This window comes from Mustelus asterias, unplaced genomic scaffold, assembly GCF_964213995.1.
Source record: "Mustelus asterias unplaced genomic scaffold, sMusAst1.hap1.1 HAP1_SCAFFOLD_4370, whole genome shotgun sequence".
Lineage (NCBI taxonomy): Eukaryota > Metazoa > Chordata > Chondrichthyes > Carcharhiniformes > Triakidae > Mustelus > Mustelus asterias.
In genome coordinates this window covers 1-19,180 of record NW_027594315.1, presented here as the reverse complement: position 1 = coordinate 19,180, position 19,180 = coordinate 1, and the positions used below count along the sequence as shown (strand labels likewise).

Here is a 19,180-nt window from a genome sequence, read left to right as displayed (position 1 = left end):
CAGTAGAGATAGGCGAGGTGATGAATGAATACTTTTCTTCAGTGTTCACCAAGGAGAGGGGCCATGTTTTTCAGGAAGAGAAGGTGTTACAGGCTAATAGGCTGGAGGAAATAGATGTTCGGAGGGAGGATGTCCTGGCAGTTTTGAATAAACTGAAGGTCGATAAGTCCCCTGGGCCTGATGAAATGTATCCTAGGATTCTTTGGGAGGCGAGGGATGAGATTGCAGAGCCTTTGGCTTTGATCTTTGGGTCCTCGCTGTCCACGGGGATGGTGCCAGAGGACTGGAGAGTGGCAAATGTTGTTCCTCTGTTTAAGAAAGGGAATAGAAATGACCCTGGTAATTATAGACCGGTTAGTCTGACTTCGGTGGTTGGTAAATTGATGGAAAAGGTCCTTAGGGATGGGATTTACGACCATTTAGAAAGATGCGGATTAATCCGGGATAGTCAGCACGGATTTGTGAAGGGCAAATCGTGCCTCACAAATTTGATAGAATTTTTTGAGGAGGTAACTAGGTGTGTTGATGAAGGTAGGGCGGTTGATGTCATATACATGGATTTTAGTAAGGCGTTTGATAAGGTCCCCCATGGTCGGCTTATGATGAAAGTAAGGAGGTGTGGGATAGAGGGAAAGTTGGCCGATTGGATAGGTAACTGGCTATCTGATCGAAGACAGAGGGTGGTGGTGGATGGAAAATTTTCGGACTGGAGGCAGGTTGCTAGCGGAGTGCCGCAGGGATCGGTGCTTGGTCCTCTGCTCTTTGTGATTTTTATTAATGACTTAGAGGAGGGGGCTGAAGGGTGGATCAGTAAATTTGCTGATGACACCAAGATTGGTGGAGTAGTGGATGAGGTGGAGGGGTGTTGTAGGCTGCAAAGAGACATAGATAGGATGCAAAGCTGGGCTGAAAAATGGCAAATGGAGTTTAACCCTGATAAATGTGAGGTGATTCATTTTGGTAGGACTAATTTAAATGTGGATTACAGGGTCAAAGGTAGGGTTCTGAAGACTGTGGAGGAACAGAGAGATCTTGGGGTCCATATCCACAGATCTCTAAAGGTTGCCACTCAAGTGGATAGAGCTGTGAAGAAGGCATATAGTGTGTTAGCTTTTATTAACAGGGGGTTGGAGTTTAAGAGCCGTGGGGTTATGCTGCAACTGTACAGGACCTTGGTGAGACCGCATTTGGAATATTGCGTGCAGTTCTGGTCACCTCACTATAAGAAGGATGTGGAAGCGCTGGAAAGAGTGCAGAGGAGATTTACCAGGATGCTGCCTGGTTTGGAGTGTCGGTCTTATGAGGAAAGGTTGAGGGAGCTGGGGCTGTTCTCTCTGGAGCGGAGGAGATTGAGGGGAGACTTAATAGAGGTTTATAAAATGATGAAGGGGATAGATAGAGTGAACGTTCAAAGACTATTTCCTCGGGTGGATGGAGCTATTACAAGGGGGCATAACTATAGGGTTCATGGTGGGAGATATAGGAAGGATATCAGAGGTAGGTTCTTCACGCAGAGAGTGGTTGGGGTGTGGAATGGACTGCCTGCAGTGATAGTGGAGTCAGACACTTTAGGAACATTTAAGCGGTTATTGGATAGGCACATGGAGCACACCAGGATGGTAGGGAGTGGGATAGCTTGATCTTGGTTTCAGATGAAGGTCGGCACAACATCGTGGGCCGAGGGGCCTGTTCTGTGCTGTAATGTTCTATGTTCTAACTTACATAAACAATTGGCAGCTGTGTGGCTGTGAAAACTTTGGTTGTTTCTGCTAACGTGGTATTTTCAAATGCAGTCGATGTCTAAGCTCACCCTAGAATTCCCAGCTGAGTTTAAAATGTGGTCAAGTTAGTTTTAAAGCTGAGCATGGTTAGTTACACAGGCATAAATACCTTCAAATGAAGTCTTTTAACTGAAGTAAACTATGCAAAGGATCCCACATAAGTGATATCTAGACACTTAGAAAATAGTGATCTGATTAGGCAATCAACATGGGCTTATGAAAGGGAAACCATGTTTGAAAAACCTGTTGGAGCTTTTTGTGGATGTAACGAGCAGAATAGATAAGGAAGAACCAGTAGATGTGGTGTTTTTGGATTTGCAGAAAGTTTTTGATAAGCTCCCACACCGGAGGTAGAGCACATGCGATTTGGGTAATACACTAGCATGGATTGAGGCTTGGTTAATAGATAAAAAACAGATGGAAGGAATAAACAGATCAATCTCAGGCTGACAGGCGATGACTTGCAGGGTTACTGCAATAATCAGTGCTCAGGGTCCCAGCTATTCAGAAACTATATCAGTGATTTGGATGTGGGGACCAAAAGTTATATTTCCAAGTTTGCCAATGACATGAAATTAGGTGGGAATTAGTTTTTTTTAGTGTCACAAGTAGGCTTACATTAACACTGCAATAAAGTTACTGTGAAAATCCCCCAGTTGCCACACTCCAGCGCCTGTTCGGGTAACACTGAGGGAGAATTTAGCATGGCCAATGCACCCTAACCCAGCACGGGAGGAAACCAGAGCACCCGGAGGAAACCCACGCAGACACAGGGAGAACGTGCAAACTTCACACAGACAGTGACCCAAGTTGGGAATGGAACCCGGGTCCCTGGCGCTGTGAGGCAGCAGTGCTAACCACCATCTCCCACTGTAAACACTTCTATTTGCAACAAAATTCACGCCAGCCGCCTTATTTCTTTATGTGTGTAAGACTTTCTCCATTGAACTTCTAAGAATGTACCCACAGTGTTTAGGTGTCCTCTTTCCTTATTATTGATAATAGAATGTAACCCCTGCTGGAATATTTATTGACACAATGCAAGCCACGACCACAGATTTATTGATGCAAGTTAACTCCAGTCTTATTAAAGTCTATTTATTTAGACTTCACCACTGAGGATATCGCAAGGCAGAACACAAAACTCAGAAAATGGTTGTGAATTGATTGACTTTACATTTTGAAGATATTCAGAGATATTCACCCTGAAAGGAGGGTTTATCAAGCAGTATACAATGGAGGAGTCTAATTTAGGACACAGTCCTCGACTCTTTAAAAAAGGCAAGAGGTCTGTACTGTCTGTACTCTGCCTTCTGGGCACAGTATACCAACTTTTCAAAAGTCAATATTTTACAGTGCTGTTCTGTAGCTGATTCAACATAGCACTAATTTCCATTATAAATTGGGTTGTTCCATTGTAATTATTACTTCTTATTGCATCCACCAAATAACACCCCTGTTTTCCTAAAGATGTCCACTCTTGCTCCATTACCGAGTGCCACCTCAGCCAAGCCAAAGTAAACCACAGGAGACAATTAGAGGCAATTGTAAATAAATAAAGAAATTCCCTCAGTACTGACCCTCTGACAGTGCGGCACTCCCTCAGTACTGACCCTCTGACAGTGCGGCACTCCCTCAGTACTGACCCTCTGACAGTGCGGCACTCCCTCAGTACTGACCCTCTGACAGTGCGGCACTCCCTCAGTACTGACCCTCTGACAGTGCGGCACTCCCTCAGTACTGACCCTCTGACAGTGCGGCACTCTCTCAGCACTGACCCTCTGACAGTGCGGCACTCCCTCAGTACTGACCCTCTGACAGTGCGGCACTCCCTCAGTACTGACCCTCTGACAGTGCGGCACTCCCTCAGTACTGACCCTCTGACAGTGCGGCACTCCCTCAGTACTGACCCTCTGACAGTGCGGCACTCTCTCAGCACTGACCCTCTGACAGTGCGGCACTCCCTCAGTACTGACCCTCTGACAGTGCGGCACTCCCTCAGCACTGACCCTCTGACAGTGCGGCACTCCCTCAGTACTGACCCTCTGACAGTGCGGCACTCCCTCAGTACTGACCCTCTGACAGTGCGGCACTCCCTCAGTACTGACCCTCTGACAGTGCGGCACTCCCTCAGTACTGACCCTCTGACAGTGCGGCACTCCCTCAGCACTGACCCTCTGACAGTGCGGCACTCCCTCAGCACTGACCCTCTGACAGTGCGGCACTCCCTCAGCACTGACCCTCTGACAGTGCGGCACTCACTCAGTACTGACCCTCTGACAGTGCGGCACTCCCTCAGTACTGACCCTCTGACAGTGCGGCACTCCCTCAGCACTGACCCTCTGACAGTGCGGCACTCCCTCAGTACTGACCCTCTGACAGTGCGGCACTCCCTCAGTACTGACCCTCTGACAGTGCGGCACTCCCTCAGCACTGACCCTCTGACAGTGCGGCACTCCCTCAGTACTGACCCTCTGACAGTGCGGCACTCCCTCAGCACTGACCCTCTGACAGTGCGGCACTCCCTCAGTACTGACCCTCTGACAGTGCGGCACTCCCTCAGTACTGACCCTCTGACAGTGCGGCACTCCCTCAGTACTGACCCTCTGACAGTGCGGCACTCCCTCAGTACTGACCCTCTGACAGTGCAGCACTCCCTCAGCACTGGCCCTCTGACAGTGCGGCACTCCCTCAGCACTGACCCTCTGACAGTGCGGCACTCCCTCAGCACTGACCCTCTGACAGTGCGGCACTCCCTCAGTACTGACCCTCTGACAGTGCGGCACTCCCTCAGTACTGACCCTCTGACAGTGCGACACTCCCTCAATACTGACCCTCTGACAGTGCGGCACTCCCTCAGTACTGACCCTCTGACAGTGCGGCACTCCCTCAGTACTGACCCTCTGACAGTGCGGCACTCCCTCAGTACTGACCCTCTGACAGTGCGGCACTCCCTCAGTACTGACCCTCTGACAGTGCGACACTCCCTCAATACTGACCCCTGACAGTGCGGCACTCCCTCAGTACTGACCCTCTGACAGTGCAGCACTCCCTCAGCACTGACCCTCTGACAGTGCGACACTCCCTCAGTACTGACCCTCTGACAGTGCGGCACTCCCTCAGCACTGACCCTCTGACAGTGCGGCACTCCCTCAGTACTGACCTTCGGACAGTGCAGCACTCCGTCAGTACTGACCTTCTGACAGTGCGGCACTCCCTCAGTACTGACCCTCTGACAGTGCAGCACTCCCTCAGTACTGACCCTCTGACAGTGCAGCACTCCCTCAGCACTGACCCTCTGACAGTGCGACACTCCCTCAGTTCTGACCCTCTGACAGTGCGGCACACCCTCAGTACTGACCCTCTGGACAGTGCGGCACTCCCTCAGTATTGGGTGAGTGTCAGTGTTAGTGTTGTGTCCCAAACACTGATGAAAGTGTGTGCGGGAGGTACTGGGTAGAATCTGCTGTGTTTGGAGACAGTGAGGAGAGTGGGTGCAGTTTCATTGATGTATTTATTGGAGTGTGGTTACAGAGTGAGGCTGTCCTGTCCTGGGAGAGTCAGGAATAGAAATTCGACATTATTCACCTGGGCAAGATTCATTCTACATTATTTATCTGGAGAAGATTAATTTTACATCATTTCTCGATCACTTTATTCTATCTTAACAATTTCAAGCTGTCCATGCTGTTTCTCGATACGGATCTTTCTGGGAAAGTGTTGATTTCCAACCTGGGTGCCCTGGTTCATTAGTCACTGAAAGCTAACGTGCAGGTCCAGCAAGCAATTAAGAAGGCAAATAATCTGTTGGCCTTCATCGAAGAGGATTTGAAGACAGGATGTCTTGCTGTACAGAGCCTTGGTGAAACCACGCCTAGACTATTGTCTGCAGTTTGTCTCCTTCCCTAAGAAAGGAAAGTGCTCCAGAGGCAGTGCAGCAGAGGTTCACCAGACTGACTGCTGGGATGGCAGTATATTGTCCCATGAGGAGAGTTGGAACAGACTGGGCCTGGGTTCTCTACAGTTTAGAAGAAAGAAGAGTGATCTCACTGAAGAATACAAAATTCTTCGATGGCTCAGCAGGGTAGATACAGGGAGGATGGAACCAGAGGGGGACACAGTCTCAGCGCAAGGGGTAGTTCATTTGGGACTGAGATGAGGAGCAATTTCTTTGCTCTGAGGATGGTGGCTCTTTGGAATTCTCTGTCACAAAGAGCTTAAAGCTCAGTCTTTGAGGACATTAAAGACTGAGATGGCTCGATTTACAGATAGTAAAGACATCAAGGGAGATGGGGAAAGTGAGAGAAGCTGCTGTTGAGGGAGGGAAACAGCCTCTCCGCACCCACCCTGTCGAGCACCCACCCCCTCTCAGCACCCACCCTGTCGAGCACCCTCCCATCCACAGGATATGATATGTTTCAATAAGATCACTTCTCATTCTTCTAAACTCCAATGGGGTACAGGCCGCAACCTGCTCAAACATTTCTCCGTTAGACACGTTCCCTTCACCCCAGGAATCAGCCCAGTCAACTTTCTCTGAACTGCCTCCAATGCGAGTGTATCCCACCCTCGGTAAGGAGACCAAAACTCTGCACAGCACTCCAGCTGTGGAAACACCAATGCCCCGTACGGTTGTGGTGAGACTTCCTGTCTTTTATACTTCAGGTGTGGTTTCACCAAGGCACTGTACAGCCGCGGTAAAACCCTAATCTTTCACCTTGCAAATGTATGAATTCTGAACAGGAGTAGACCACTCGGCCCCTCCAGCCTGCCCCCCCCCCCATTCAATAAGATCATGACTGATCTGACTATAACCTCAACCCCACATTCCTACCGACCCCAGATAACCTTTCACCCCCATACCCTTTCACCCCCTTCATTAATCAAGATGCTATCTCGCTCCACCTTAGAAATATTCAAAGACTCTGCTCCCACTGCCTTTTGAAGAAGAGTGTTCCAGAGGTTCTACCCTCTCAGAGAAAACAATTCTCATCTCCGTCTGAAATGGATGATTCCTTATTTTTAAACAGTGACCCCCTAGCTCTAGATTTTCCCAGAAGAAGAAACATCTTCTCCATGTCCACCCTGTCAATACCCCTCAGGATCTGAAAGGTTTTGATCGAGTCGCCTCTTAGTCTTCCAAATTCCAGCGGATAGAAACCCAGCCTCTCCAATCCTTCCTCACAAGACAACCTGCCCATTCCTGGTATTAGTCTGGTAAACCTTCTTCCAAAATAGAACATAGAACAGTACAGCACAGAACAGGCCCTTCAGCCCACGAAGCTGAAGATTGACATCTTTCCTTAAATAAGGAGGCTAATACTGTACACAATATTCCCGATGTGGTCTCCCCAAAGCCCTGTACAACTGAAGCATAACCTCCCCACTTTTGTAACTTGAACCCTTGGGGACGAGTGACCATAATCATAGACTCCCTACAGTGCAGAAGGAGGCCATTCGTCAAATCAAGCCTGCACCGACCACAATCCCACCCAGGCCCTGTTCCTGTTATCCCACACATTTACCCTGCTAATCCCCCTGACACTAGGGTTAATATAGCATAGCCAATGCACCTAACCTGCACATCTTTGGACTGTGGGAGGAAACCGGAGCGCCCGGAGGAAACCCACGCAGACACGGGGAGAACGTGCAAACTCCGCACAGACAGTGACCCGAGACCAGGAATATGGTAGAATTCTTTGTCAAGGTGGATGGTGATGGAGTTCATTCTGAGACCAGGGTCCTGAATCTCAATAAAGGGAACTATGGTGGTATGAGGCGTGAATTGGCCATGACAGACTGGGAAGCATTATTGAAAGAAAAGACAGTGGATAGTCAATGGCAGCCATTTAAAAAGAAATAGGTTAGAATCATAGAATCCCAACAGCGCAGAAGGAGGCCATTCGGCCCATTGAGTTTGCACCAACCATAATCCCACCCAGACCCTTTCCCCATAACCCAATGCATTTACCCGAGCTAGTCCCCGTGACTCTAATGACCAATTTAGCATGGCCAATCCAGCTATTCCACACAGCTTTGGACTGCAGGACGAAACCCAAGAAACCCATGCAGATGTGGGGAGAACGTGCAAACTCCACACAGACAGTGACCCAAGCCGGGAATCAAACCTGGGTCCCTGGCACTGTGAGGCAGCAGTGCTAACCACTGGAGGTGAACTTCAGAGGGTGCAAGAGTGGCAAAGGAATTGTGGCTGAACCATGGCTTACAAGGGAAATTAGAGATTGTATCAGATTCAAGAAAGAAGCAAACGCACTGGCAAGAAAAAGCAATAGGCCTGAGGATTGGGAGCAGTTTAAAATTCAGCAAAGGAGGACCAAGGGATTGATTCAGAAGGGGAAGATAGACTATGAAAGTAAGCTCGTGGGGAACATAAAACCTGACTGTAAAAGTTTCTGTAGGTATGTAAAGAGACAAATATTGACAAAAATGAATGTAGGCCCCTTACAGTCAGAAACGGGAGAATTCATAACGGGGAATAAAGAAATGTTTGAGGAATTAAATTTGTACTTTGCTTCAGTCTTCACAAAGGCAGGCATGAATAATGTACCAGACGTTCTGAGAGAAACAAGTTTTAGAAAGGAGCTGAAGGAAATCAGCATTAGTAGAGAAATGGTGTTGGGGAAATTGATGGGATTGAAGTTGGATAAATCTCCAGATCCTGATAATCTTCATCCCAGAGTACTTATGGAAGTGGCCCTGGAAATAGTAGATCCATTGGTGGTTATTTTCCAAAATTCTTTGCACTCTGGACTGGTTCCTACAGATTGGAGGGTAGGTAATGTAAGTCCGCTATTCAAAAAGGGATGTAGAGAGAAAACAGGGAACTACAGACCAGTGAGCCTAACGTCGGGACTGGGGAAGTTGCTAGAATCCATTATCAAGGATTCCATAACTCGGCATTTGGAAGGCAGTGGTATAATCAGACAAAGTCAGCATGGATTTACAGAAGGGAAATCATGCCTGACGAATCTATTGGAATTTTTTGAGGATGTAACTAGTAGAGTTGACCGAGGAGAACCAGTGGGTGTGGTTGATTTAGACTTTCAGAAGGCTTTCGACAAGGTCTCACACAAAAGACTGCAATGTAAAGTTAAAGCACATGGGATTGCAGGTAATGTCTTGAGATGGATAGAAAGCTGGTTAGCAGATAGGAAGCAAAGAGTTGGCATAAAGGGGTCTTTCTCTGATTGGCAGTCAGTAACTAGTGGGGTTCCGCAGGGATCTGTGCTGGGACCCCAACTGTTCACATTATATATTAATGATTTGGAAGAGGGAACTGAATGTATTATCTCCAAATTTGCAGATATTAGAAAGTTGGGTGGGAGGGTGAGCTGTGAGGAGGATGCAGAGATGCTTCAGCATGATTTGGACAGGCTGAGTGTGTGGGTATCTGCATGGCAGATGCAGTATAATGTGGATAAATGTGAGGTTATCCACTTTGGTAGCAATAATAGGAAGACAGATTACTACTTGAATGGGTGTAAATTGAGAGGGATGGATTTTCAGCGAGACCTTGGTGTCCTCGCGCATCAGTCGCTGAGAGTAAGCGCGCAGGTACAGCAGGCAGTGAAGAAGGCAAATGGTATGTTGGCCTTCATAGCGAGAGGATTTGAGTGCAGGAATCGGGATGTTTTGCTGCAATTGTACAGGGCATTGGTGAGGCCACACCTGGAGTATTGTGTGCAGTTTTGGTGTCCTTATCTGAGGAAGGATGTCCTTGCTATAGTGGGAGTACAGCAAAGGTTTACCAGGCTGATTCCTGGGATGGCAGATCTGTCATGTGAGGAGAGACTAAAACGGTTAGGATTATATTCACTGGAGTTTAGAAGAGTGAGAGGGGATCTCATAGAAACTTATAAAATTCTAACAGGTTAGACAGGGAAGATTGAGAAAGAATGTTCCCGATGGTGGGGGAGTCCAGAACTAGGGGTCATAGTTTGAGGATAAGGGGTAAACCTTTTAGGATTGAGGTGAGGCGAAATTTCTTTACCCAGAGGGTGGTGAATGTGTGGAATTCACTCCCACAGAAAGTAGTTGAGGCCAAAACGTTGTGAGATTTCAAGAAGAAATTAGATATTGCTCTTGGGGCTAAAGGGATCGAGGGATATGGGGGGAAGGGGGAATCAGGATATTGAATTTGATGATCAGCCATGATCAGAATGAATGGAGGAGCAGGCTCAGAGGGCCGAATGGTCTCCTCCTGCTTCTAGTTCGTATGTAATCAATTCCCCTCACAAACAATAATGTTCTATTAGATTTCCTAGTTACTTACTGAAGCTGTAGCCTTTTGTGATTCAAAAGGGAAAGCAGTGGCATAAGAACATAAGAAATAGGAGCAGGAGTAGGCCATCTAGCCCCTCGAGCCTGCCCCGCCATTCAATAAGATCATGGCTGATCTGATAGTGGTTTAGTTCCACTTACCCGCCTGATCCCCATAACCCTTAATTCCCTTATTGATCAGAAATCTATCTACCTGTGACTTAAACATATTTAACGAGGTAGCCTCCACTGCTTCAATGGGCAGAGAATTCCAGAGATTCACTACCCTCTGAGAGAAGAAGTTCCTCCTCAACTCTGTTCTAAACTGACTCCCCCTTATTTTGAGGCTGTGTCCTCTAGTTCTTGTTTCCTTTCTAAGTGGAAAGAATCTCTCTGCCTCTACCCTGTTGAGCCCCTTCATTATCTTATATGTCTCTATATGTCTCTATGAGATCTCCCCTCAGCCTTCTAAACTCCAACGAGTACAGGCCCAATCTACTCATAAGCTAACCCCCTCATCTCTGGTATCAACCTGGTGAACCTTCTCTGTACTCCCTCCAAGGCCACTATATCCTTTCGCAAACAAGGGGACCAAAATTGCACACACTACTCGAGTTGCGGCCTCACCAGTACCTTGTACAATTGCAGCAAGACCTCCCTGCTTTTATACCTCTCGCGATAAAGGCCAACATTCCATTTGCCTTCTTGATCACCTGCTGCACCTGCAAACTGAGTTTTTGCGATTCATGCCCAAGGACCCCCAGGTCCCTCTGCACAGTAGCATGTTGTAATTTTTCACCATTTAAATAGTAGTCCATTTTACTATTATTCCTTCCAAAGTGGATAACCTCACACTTGTCAACGTTATACTCCATCTGCCAGATCCTCGCCCACTCACTTAGCCTATCCAAATCTCTCTGCAGACTTTCCACATCCTCCACGCAATTCGCTTTCCCACTCATCTTTGTGTCATCCGCAAACTTTGTTACCCTACACTCGGTCCCCTCCTCCAGATCGTTTATGTATATGGTAAATAGTTGAGGCCCCAGCACCGATCCCTGCGGCACGTCACTAGTCATCAACTGCCAACCAGAAAAGCACCCATTTATTCCGACTCTCTGCTTCCTGTTAGATAGCCAATCCTCAATCCACGCTAACACTTTACCCCCAACTCCGTGTACCCTAATCTTCTGCAGCAACCTTTTGTGAGGCACCTTATCGAACGCCTTCTGGAAATCCAAAAACACCACATCCACTGGTTCCCCTCTGTCAACCGCACTCGTTACATCTTCATAAAAATCCAGCATAGTGCTGTTGTCATTGAACATAGAACATAGAACAGTACAGCACAGAACAGGCCCTTCGGCCCACGAGGTTGTGCCGAGCTTTATCTGAAACCAAGATCAAGCTATCCCACTCCCTATCATCCTGGTGTGCTCCATGTGCCTATCCAATAACCGCTTAAATGTTCCTAAAGTGTCTGACTCCACTATCACTGCAGGCAGTCCATTCCACCCCCCAACCACTCTCTGCGTAAAGAACCTACCTCTGATATCCTTCCTATATCTCCCACCACGAACCCTATAGTTATGCCCCCTTGTAATAGCTCCATCCACCCGAGGAAATAGTCTTTGAACGTTCACTCTATCCATCCCCTTCATCATTTTATACACTTCTATTAAGTCTCCCCTCAGTCTCCTCCGCTCCAGAGAGAACAGCCCTAGCTCCCTCAACCTTTCCTCATAAGACCTACCCTCCAAACCATGCAGCATCCTGGTAAATCTCCTCTGCACTCTCTCCAGCGCTTCCACATCCTTCTTATAGTGAGGTGACCAGAACTGCACGCAATATTCCAAATGCGGTCTCACCAAGGTCCTGTACAGTTGCAGCATAATCCCACGGCTCTTAAACTCCAACCCCCTGTTAATAAAAGCTAACACACTATAGGCCTTCTTCACAGCTCTATCCACTTGAGTGGCAACCTTTAGAGATCTGTGGATATGGACCCCAAGATCTCTCTGTTCCTCCACAGTCTTCAGAACCTTACCTTTGACCCTGTAATCCACATTTAAATTTGTCCTACCAAAATGAATCACCTCACATTTATCAGGGTTAAACTCCATCTGCCATTTTTCAGCCCAGCTTTGCATCCTATCTATGTCTCTTTGCAGTCTACAACAGCTCTCCACCTCATCCACTACTCCACCAATCTTGGTGTCATCAGCAAGTTACTAATCTAGCAAGATTAGTAATCTAGAGACCCAGGGCAACGCTCTGGGTACCTGGGTTCAAATTCCACCACGGCAGACAGTGACATTTGAATTCAGTACAAATCTGGAATTAAAAGTATAATAATGACCATGGAACTGTTGTCGATTGTAAAAACCCATCTGGTTCATTAATGTCTGTATCTGGTCTGGCCTACTCCTGATTCTCAACCCACAGCAATGTGTTCTACTCTTAAACACCCTCAGGAATGGGCCGTGAATGCTGGCCCAACCTGTGACGCCCACAAAAAAACAAATGCACTTGGACTCCCAGATCCATGTGCGTCTGCAGTTAAAGAGCAGTGTTGGAGATGGTCATTATTTGGCACTAATCTCTCTCTCTTTGTGTTGCCAATACAGATGTGAAGTTTGCGGGAAGCGATTCGCTCAGTCAGGGAAGCTGATGATTCACCAGTGCATCCATACGGGAGACAAGCCTTTCAAATGTGACAGCTGCGGACGCTCCTATAACCGGTTGGACAACCTACGAAGGCACCAGCGCACCCATCTGATCGAGCGACCATTCAAGTGCCCCGTCTGCGGCAAGGGTTTCACCGACTCCTCCTGCCTGCTGGCCCACCAGCGCGTCCACTCCAGTGAAAAGCCGTTCAAGTGCAGTGTCTGTGGCCGTGGCTTCACCCGCTCAGCCAAGCTGGCACTGCACCAGTGCCTGCATACTGGGGAGCGGCCCTACCGCTGTGGTGAGTGCGGCAAGAGCTACAACCGCTCAGAGAACCTCAAACGGCACCAGCGCAGCCACACCCGGGCTCGCAAGGCACTGCGCTGCCTTCTCTGCCAAAAATCCTTCAATCTCTTCTCCACCTTCCTGGCACACCAGGCCAGCCACACCGGTGAGAAGCCCTTCAAGTGTCCTGTTTGCCAGAAGGGCTTCGGCATGTCCTCCTCTCTGCTGGCTCACCAGTCCATCCACACTGGCGACAAACCATACTGCTGCCAGACATGCGGCAGCAGCTACAACCGGCTCGATAACCTCCGGAGGCACCAGCGCAGTCACCAGGGAGCCCCCACTGACTTGAGGTGGGAGACCAGGGGCCGGAGGAAGGCCAAGAAGCCACTGCCCACCGGGGCTGAGCCCGGGCACCAGGCCGGAAGCTGGGCAACACCCAGCAAAGCAGGGGATGACTCGCTTTCACTGCAGACAGACCCAGTCATTCATGTCCAGACGCGGTTTCGGTGTGATGTCTGTGGGGAAACATTCAAGGAGCCCTCGGCGCTTCAGACGCACCGACTAACACATTCCGAGACCGCGTATCGATGTGACATCTGTGAGGAACTCTTTCCTGATCCGTCTGCGTTTCAGGAACACCGGCTAACGCATGCCGAGACTGCGTATCGATGTGACATCTGTGAAGAACTCTTTCCCGATCCGTCTGCGTTTCAGGAACACCGGCTAACGCATGCCGAGACCGCGTATCGATGTGACGTCTGTGAGGAACTCTTTCCCAATCCGTCTGCGTTTCAGGAACACAGACTAACGCATGCCGAGACCGCGTATCGATGTGACGTCTGTGAGGAACTCTTTCCTGATCCGTCTGCGTTTCAGGAACACAGACTAACACATGCCGAGACTGCGTATCGATGTGACGTCTGTGAGGAACTCTTTCCTGATCCGTCTGCGTTTCAGGAACACCGGCTAACGCATGCCGAGACTGCGTATCGATGTGATGTCTGTGAGGAACTCTTTCCCGATCCGTCTGCGTTTCAGGAACACAGACTAACGCATGCCGAGACCGCGTATCGATGTGACATCTGTGAGGAGCTCTTTCCCGATCCGTCTGCGTTTCGGGAACACCGGCTAACGCATGCCGAGACTGCGTATCGATGTGACGTCTGTGAGGAACTCTTTCCCGATCCGTCTGCATTTCAGGAACACCGGCTAACACATGCCAAGACCGCGTATCGATGTGACGTCTGTGAGGAGCTCTTTCCCGATCCGTCTGCGTTTCAGGAACACCGGCTAACGCATGCCGAGACTGCGTATCGATGTGATGTCTGTGGAGACAGTTTTTCTGAGCTTTCTGCACTTGAGACACATGGACTGACCCATGCCGAGACTGCGTATCGATGTGATGTGTGCGGAGAGCTCTTCCCCGATCCGTCGGGCCTCCAGACGCACCAACTGACCCATGTTGAGACCTCCTACGACTGCAATGTCTGTGGAATGAGCTTTACCGCACCATCTGCCCTCCAGAAGCACCGGCTGATTCACGCCAAGAGACCGGTCCACCGATGTAATGTCTGCGGCAAGTCTTTCAAACAATCGTCCGATCTCCTGGTGCACAGCTATGTCCACACTGGTGAGCGGCCGTTTGGCTGCACCGTGTGTGGCCGGAGCTTCACCAAAGCAACCTCTCTCCGTGCGCACCAGGCGATCCACACTGGCCAGAAGTCTTATTGCTGCCACGCCTGCCCTAAGAGCTACAACCGGCTTGACAACCTGCGTCGGCACCAGCGGGTGCACCTGGGCGACCGGCCATTCCGCTGTACCGTCTGTGGCGACAGCTTCATCTCCTCAGCTCTGCTGCGTGCTCACCGGGCTGGCCACAGCTATAAGTGCCAGGGCTGCGGCGAGACTTTTGCCCGGCCAACCTCCCTGGCTGAGCACCAGTGCCCTGGGGCGGCACAGCCTCCAGAGAGTAGGGGTGACGGGGAAGAGGATTCTGGTGCTGCCACCACTGCCGAGCCGCTGCCTCCCTCCCCACCTGACCAGGTCATTCACGTGGCCACGCGGTTTGAGTGCGAGGTGTGTGGCCAGGCCTTTGCGGATGCACGTGACCTCCAAGCTCATCGGCCCCACCACCTGGAGAGATCATGTGAGTGCCTGGAGTGCGGAGAGATCTTCAACAGCAGGGCTGCCCTCCAAGAACACTGCACTATCCACACTGAACCCTCCTACCAGTGCGGTGTGTGTGGAGAGATCTTCAACGATTCATCCTCACTCGAAGCTCATAAACCCATCCACTCTGAACCCTCCTACCAGTGCGGTGTGTGTGGAGAGATCTTCAACGATTCATCCTCACTCGAAGCTCATAAACCCATCCACTCTGAACCCTCCTACCAGTGCGGTGTGTGTGGAGAGATCTTCAACGATTCATCTTCACTGGAAACTCATAAACCCATCCACACTGAACCCTCCTACCAGTGCGGTGTGTGTGGAGAGATCTTCAACGATTCATCCTCACTCGAAGCTCACCGGGTGATGCATGTCGAGCGAAGCTTCAAGTGCAGTGGATGTGGCCAAAGCTTTGAGAGCCCCTTGGCTCTGTCCTCCCATCACTGCAGGAACATAGGGGCCAAGCCCTTCCGATGCCTGCTGTGTGGCAAAGGGTTCAGCCAGGCCATTTCTCTGAGGAAGCACCGCTGCCCCAGCCCAGGGGATAGACGCACCTTCCGCTGGGCGGTGGGTAGCAACCGGCTCAATCAGCCTCTGCCGCCCCCCATTCCTCGAGGGGCACGCCTCTCTAGCCGCCCCCGGGAGCGCTGTTTCAAATGTGACGTCTGTCCCAAGAGCTACAACCGGCTCGACAACCTGCGCCGGCACCAGCGGGTGCACCTGGGCGACCGGCCATTCCGCTGTACCGTCTGTGGTGACAGCTTCATCTCCTCTGCATCACTACGAGCTCACCGGGCTGGGCATGGCGCCCGGGGTGGTTACAAGTGTGAGGCTTGTGGCGAGACCTTTGGCAGCGCCGCCTCGCTGACTGAGCACAGGTGCAGCCAACCCTTCAAGTGGTCAGTTGAAGAGCCCCCAGTGGTTGATGCCTCCCCGCCTTCCTCCTCCTCCTCCTCCCCCCATCCAGGCCTCGGGGTCCGGGAAGCTCCCGGGAGCCTCCCTGCCGCCCTCTCTGTGCAGCCAAGCCGGCCGTTCGAGTGTGACGTGTGTGGGGAGAACCTGAGTGATGCTTTCTCCCTGCAGACGCACCAGCTCCTCCACACCTGGGAGAAGCCATTCCGCTGTGACCTCTGCGACCAAAGCTTTGAGGATTCCTCTTCCCTGACGGAACACCAGCTCACCCACGTCACCGAGCCTGAATCCCCCGCCCAGTATAAATGTGGGCAATGCCAGGAGAGCTTCGACAACCTGTCTTCCCTGACAGAACACCAGCTCACCCACGTTCTGGAGTCTGAGTCCCCCGCCCAGTACAAATGTGGGCAGTGCCAGGAGACCTTCGACAATCTGACCTCACTGGGCCAGCACCAGCTGCTCCACACCTGGGAGAAGCCATTCCGCTGTGACCTCTGCGACCAAACCTTCGAGGATTCCTCTTCCCTGACGGAACACCAGCTCACCCACGCCACTGAGCCTGAATCCCCGAGGCGGTACGAGTGTGGGCAGTGCCAGGCAAACTTTGATGGTCTGTCCTCGCTGCATGCTCACCAGCTCCTGCACGCTTGGCAGCGTGCTCCCTTCAAGCGCGAGCAGGACTTTGAGGAGCTCGCCCCGAGCGAGCAGGGGCTCCCAGGCTGTGAGTGCCAGGCATGCGGCGAGCTCCTGGCGGACCCTGCTGCCCTGCAGGCTCACCGACACCTGGTTCATGGGCAGGAGCCCCCTGCCCCTTCCTCCCGTGAGAAACCCTACCGGTGCTCGATCTGCCAGAAGACATTTGCGCTTCACTCGGCGCTAAGGGCTCACCAGACCATCCACACCGGAAACAAGCCTTACCGCTGCGATGTGTGCGCCCGCAGTTACAACCGACTGGACAACCTCCGGCGCCACCAGTACTCCCACCTCAAGGCTGCCCGTTGATGGATGGTGCAGCGTCGATTACTCTGGACTCAGCAGCAACCCGGTGAGACCGGGAGTGTGCCTTGACCATCTCTCCGAGCCGGGAATGGACAAGGCAAAGCTGGGGATGAATTGGCCAGACATCTGTCCAGCACAAAGACTATGGACCCTCATCCCTGGAATCCAGCGTTGGCGCCAGTGCTCCTGTGCAAAGACCAGGGGAGAATTGTGGGGGTGGGGAACAAACTGGGGAAGGTTTGAGTCTGATCTGTGATGGACCTGATTGGGAAGAACGACAGACAGGAGGATGGAGGGAGCTTTACTCTGTATCTAACCCCGTGCTGTCCCTGTCCTGGGAGTGTTTGATGGGGTCAGTGTAGAGGGAGCTTTACTCTGTATCTAACCCCGTGCTGTACCTGTCCTGGGAGTGTTTGATGGGGACAGTGTAGAGGGAGCTTTACTCTGTATCTAACCCCGCGCTGTCCCTGTCCTGGGAGTTTTTGATGGGGACAGTGCAGAGGGAGCTTTACTCTGTATCTAACCCCGTGCTGTACCTGTCCTGGGAGTGTTTGATGGGGACAGTGTAGAGGGAGCTTTACTCTGTATCTAACCCCGTGCTGTCCCTGTCCTGGGAGTGTTTGATGGGGACAGTGCAGAGGGAGCTTTACTCTGTATCTAACCCCGTGCTGTACCTGTCCTGGGAGTGTTTGACGGGGACAGTGTAGAGGGAGCTTTACTCTGTATCTAACCCCGTGCTGTCCCTGTCCTGGGAGTGTTTGATGGGGGACAGTGTAGAGGGAGCTTTACTCTGTATCTAACCCCGTGCTGTACCTATCCAGTCAGACAGTCTCAAATCTCTTCACATCATTGGGTTAATTTATGGTACATTGGCAAGAAGGCAATTGTTTAGGTGGTGTCAGGTGTGAGAGAATTATTGACTGCAGCTCAACTAGGGGAACTCACTCCTTGACTTGTTTCCCTTTGTGGAACCTTCAACTCCCACTGAAGACAAAATTGGACTAAAGATTCCTCTGAAAAATGACAGCTCCAACAGTGTGGTGCTCCCTCAGTATCATCCCTCTGACAATGCAGTGCTCCCTCGTTATTTACCTTCTGACAGTGCGACACTCCCTCGTTACTGACCCTCTGACAGTGCGACACTCCCTCAGTACTGACCCTCTGACAGTGCAGCACTCCCTCAGTACTGACCCTCTGACAGTGCGGCACTCCCTCAGTACTGACCATCTGACAGTGCAGCACTCCCTCAATACTGACCCTCTGACAGTGCAGCACTCCCTCAGTACTGACCCTCTGACAGTGCGGCACTCCCTCAGGACTGACCCTCTGACAGTGCGGCACTCCCTCAGTACTGACCCTCTGACAGTGCGGCACTCCCTCAGTACTGACCCTCTGACAGTTAGAACATAGAACATAGAACATTACAGCGCAGAACAGGCCCTTCGGCCCACGATGTTGCACCGACCAGTTAAAAAAAAAAACTGTGACCCTCCAACCTAAACCAATTTCTTTTCGTCCATGAACCTATCTACGGATCTCTTAAACGCCCCCAAACTAGGCGCATTTACTACTGATGCTGGCAGGGCATTCCAATCCCTCACCACCCTCTGGGTAAAGAACCTACCCCTGACATCGGTTCTATAACTACCCCCCTTCAATTTAAAGCCATGCCCCCTCGTGCTGGATTTCTCCATCAGAGGAAAAAGGCTATCACTATCCACCCTATCTAAACCTCTAATCATCTTATATGTTTCAATAAGATCCCCTCTTAGCCGCCGCCTTTCCAGCGAAAACAATCCCAAATCCCTCAGCCTCTCCTCATAGGATCTCCCCTCCATACCAGGCAACATCCTGGTAAACCTCCTCTGCACCCTCTCCAAAGCCTCCACATCCTTCCTGTAATGTGGGGACCAGAACTGCACACAGTACTCCAAGTGCGGCCGCACCAGAGTTGTGTACAGTTGCAACATAACGCTACGACTCCTAAATTCAATCCCCCTACCAATAAACGCCAAGACACCATATGCCTTCTTAACAACCTTATCTACTTGATTCCCAACTTTCAGGGATCTATGCACACATACACC

General features: G+C 50.7%; 1 protein-coding gene across 1 annotated transcript; it reads left to right on the top strand.

Moving 5' to 3' along the window:
* Nucleotides 1-12,688: 12,688 nt before the first annotated feature.
* LOC144491072 (uncharacterized) lies at nucleotides 12,689-18,866 on the top strand (the record flags this gene model as incomplete). The annotated part of the gene is made up of 1 exon (XM_078208755.1): nucleotides 12,689-18,866. A coding segment is annotated over one exon (4,408 nt), but the record flags the coding sequence as incomplete, so codon positions are not given.
* Between the last annotated feature and the right edge of the window lie 314 nt (nucleotides 18,867-19,180).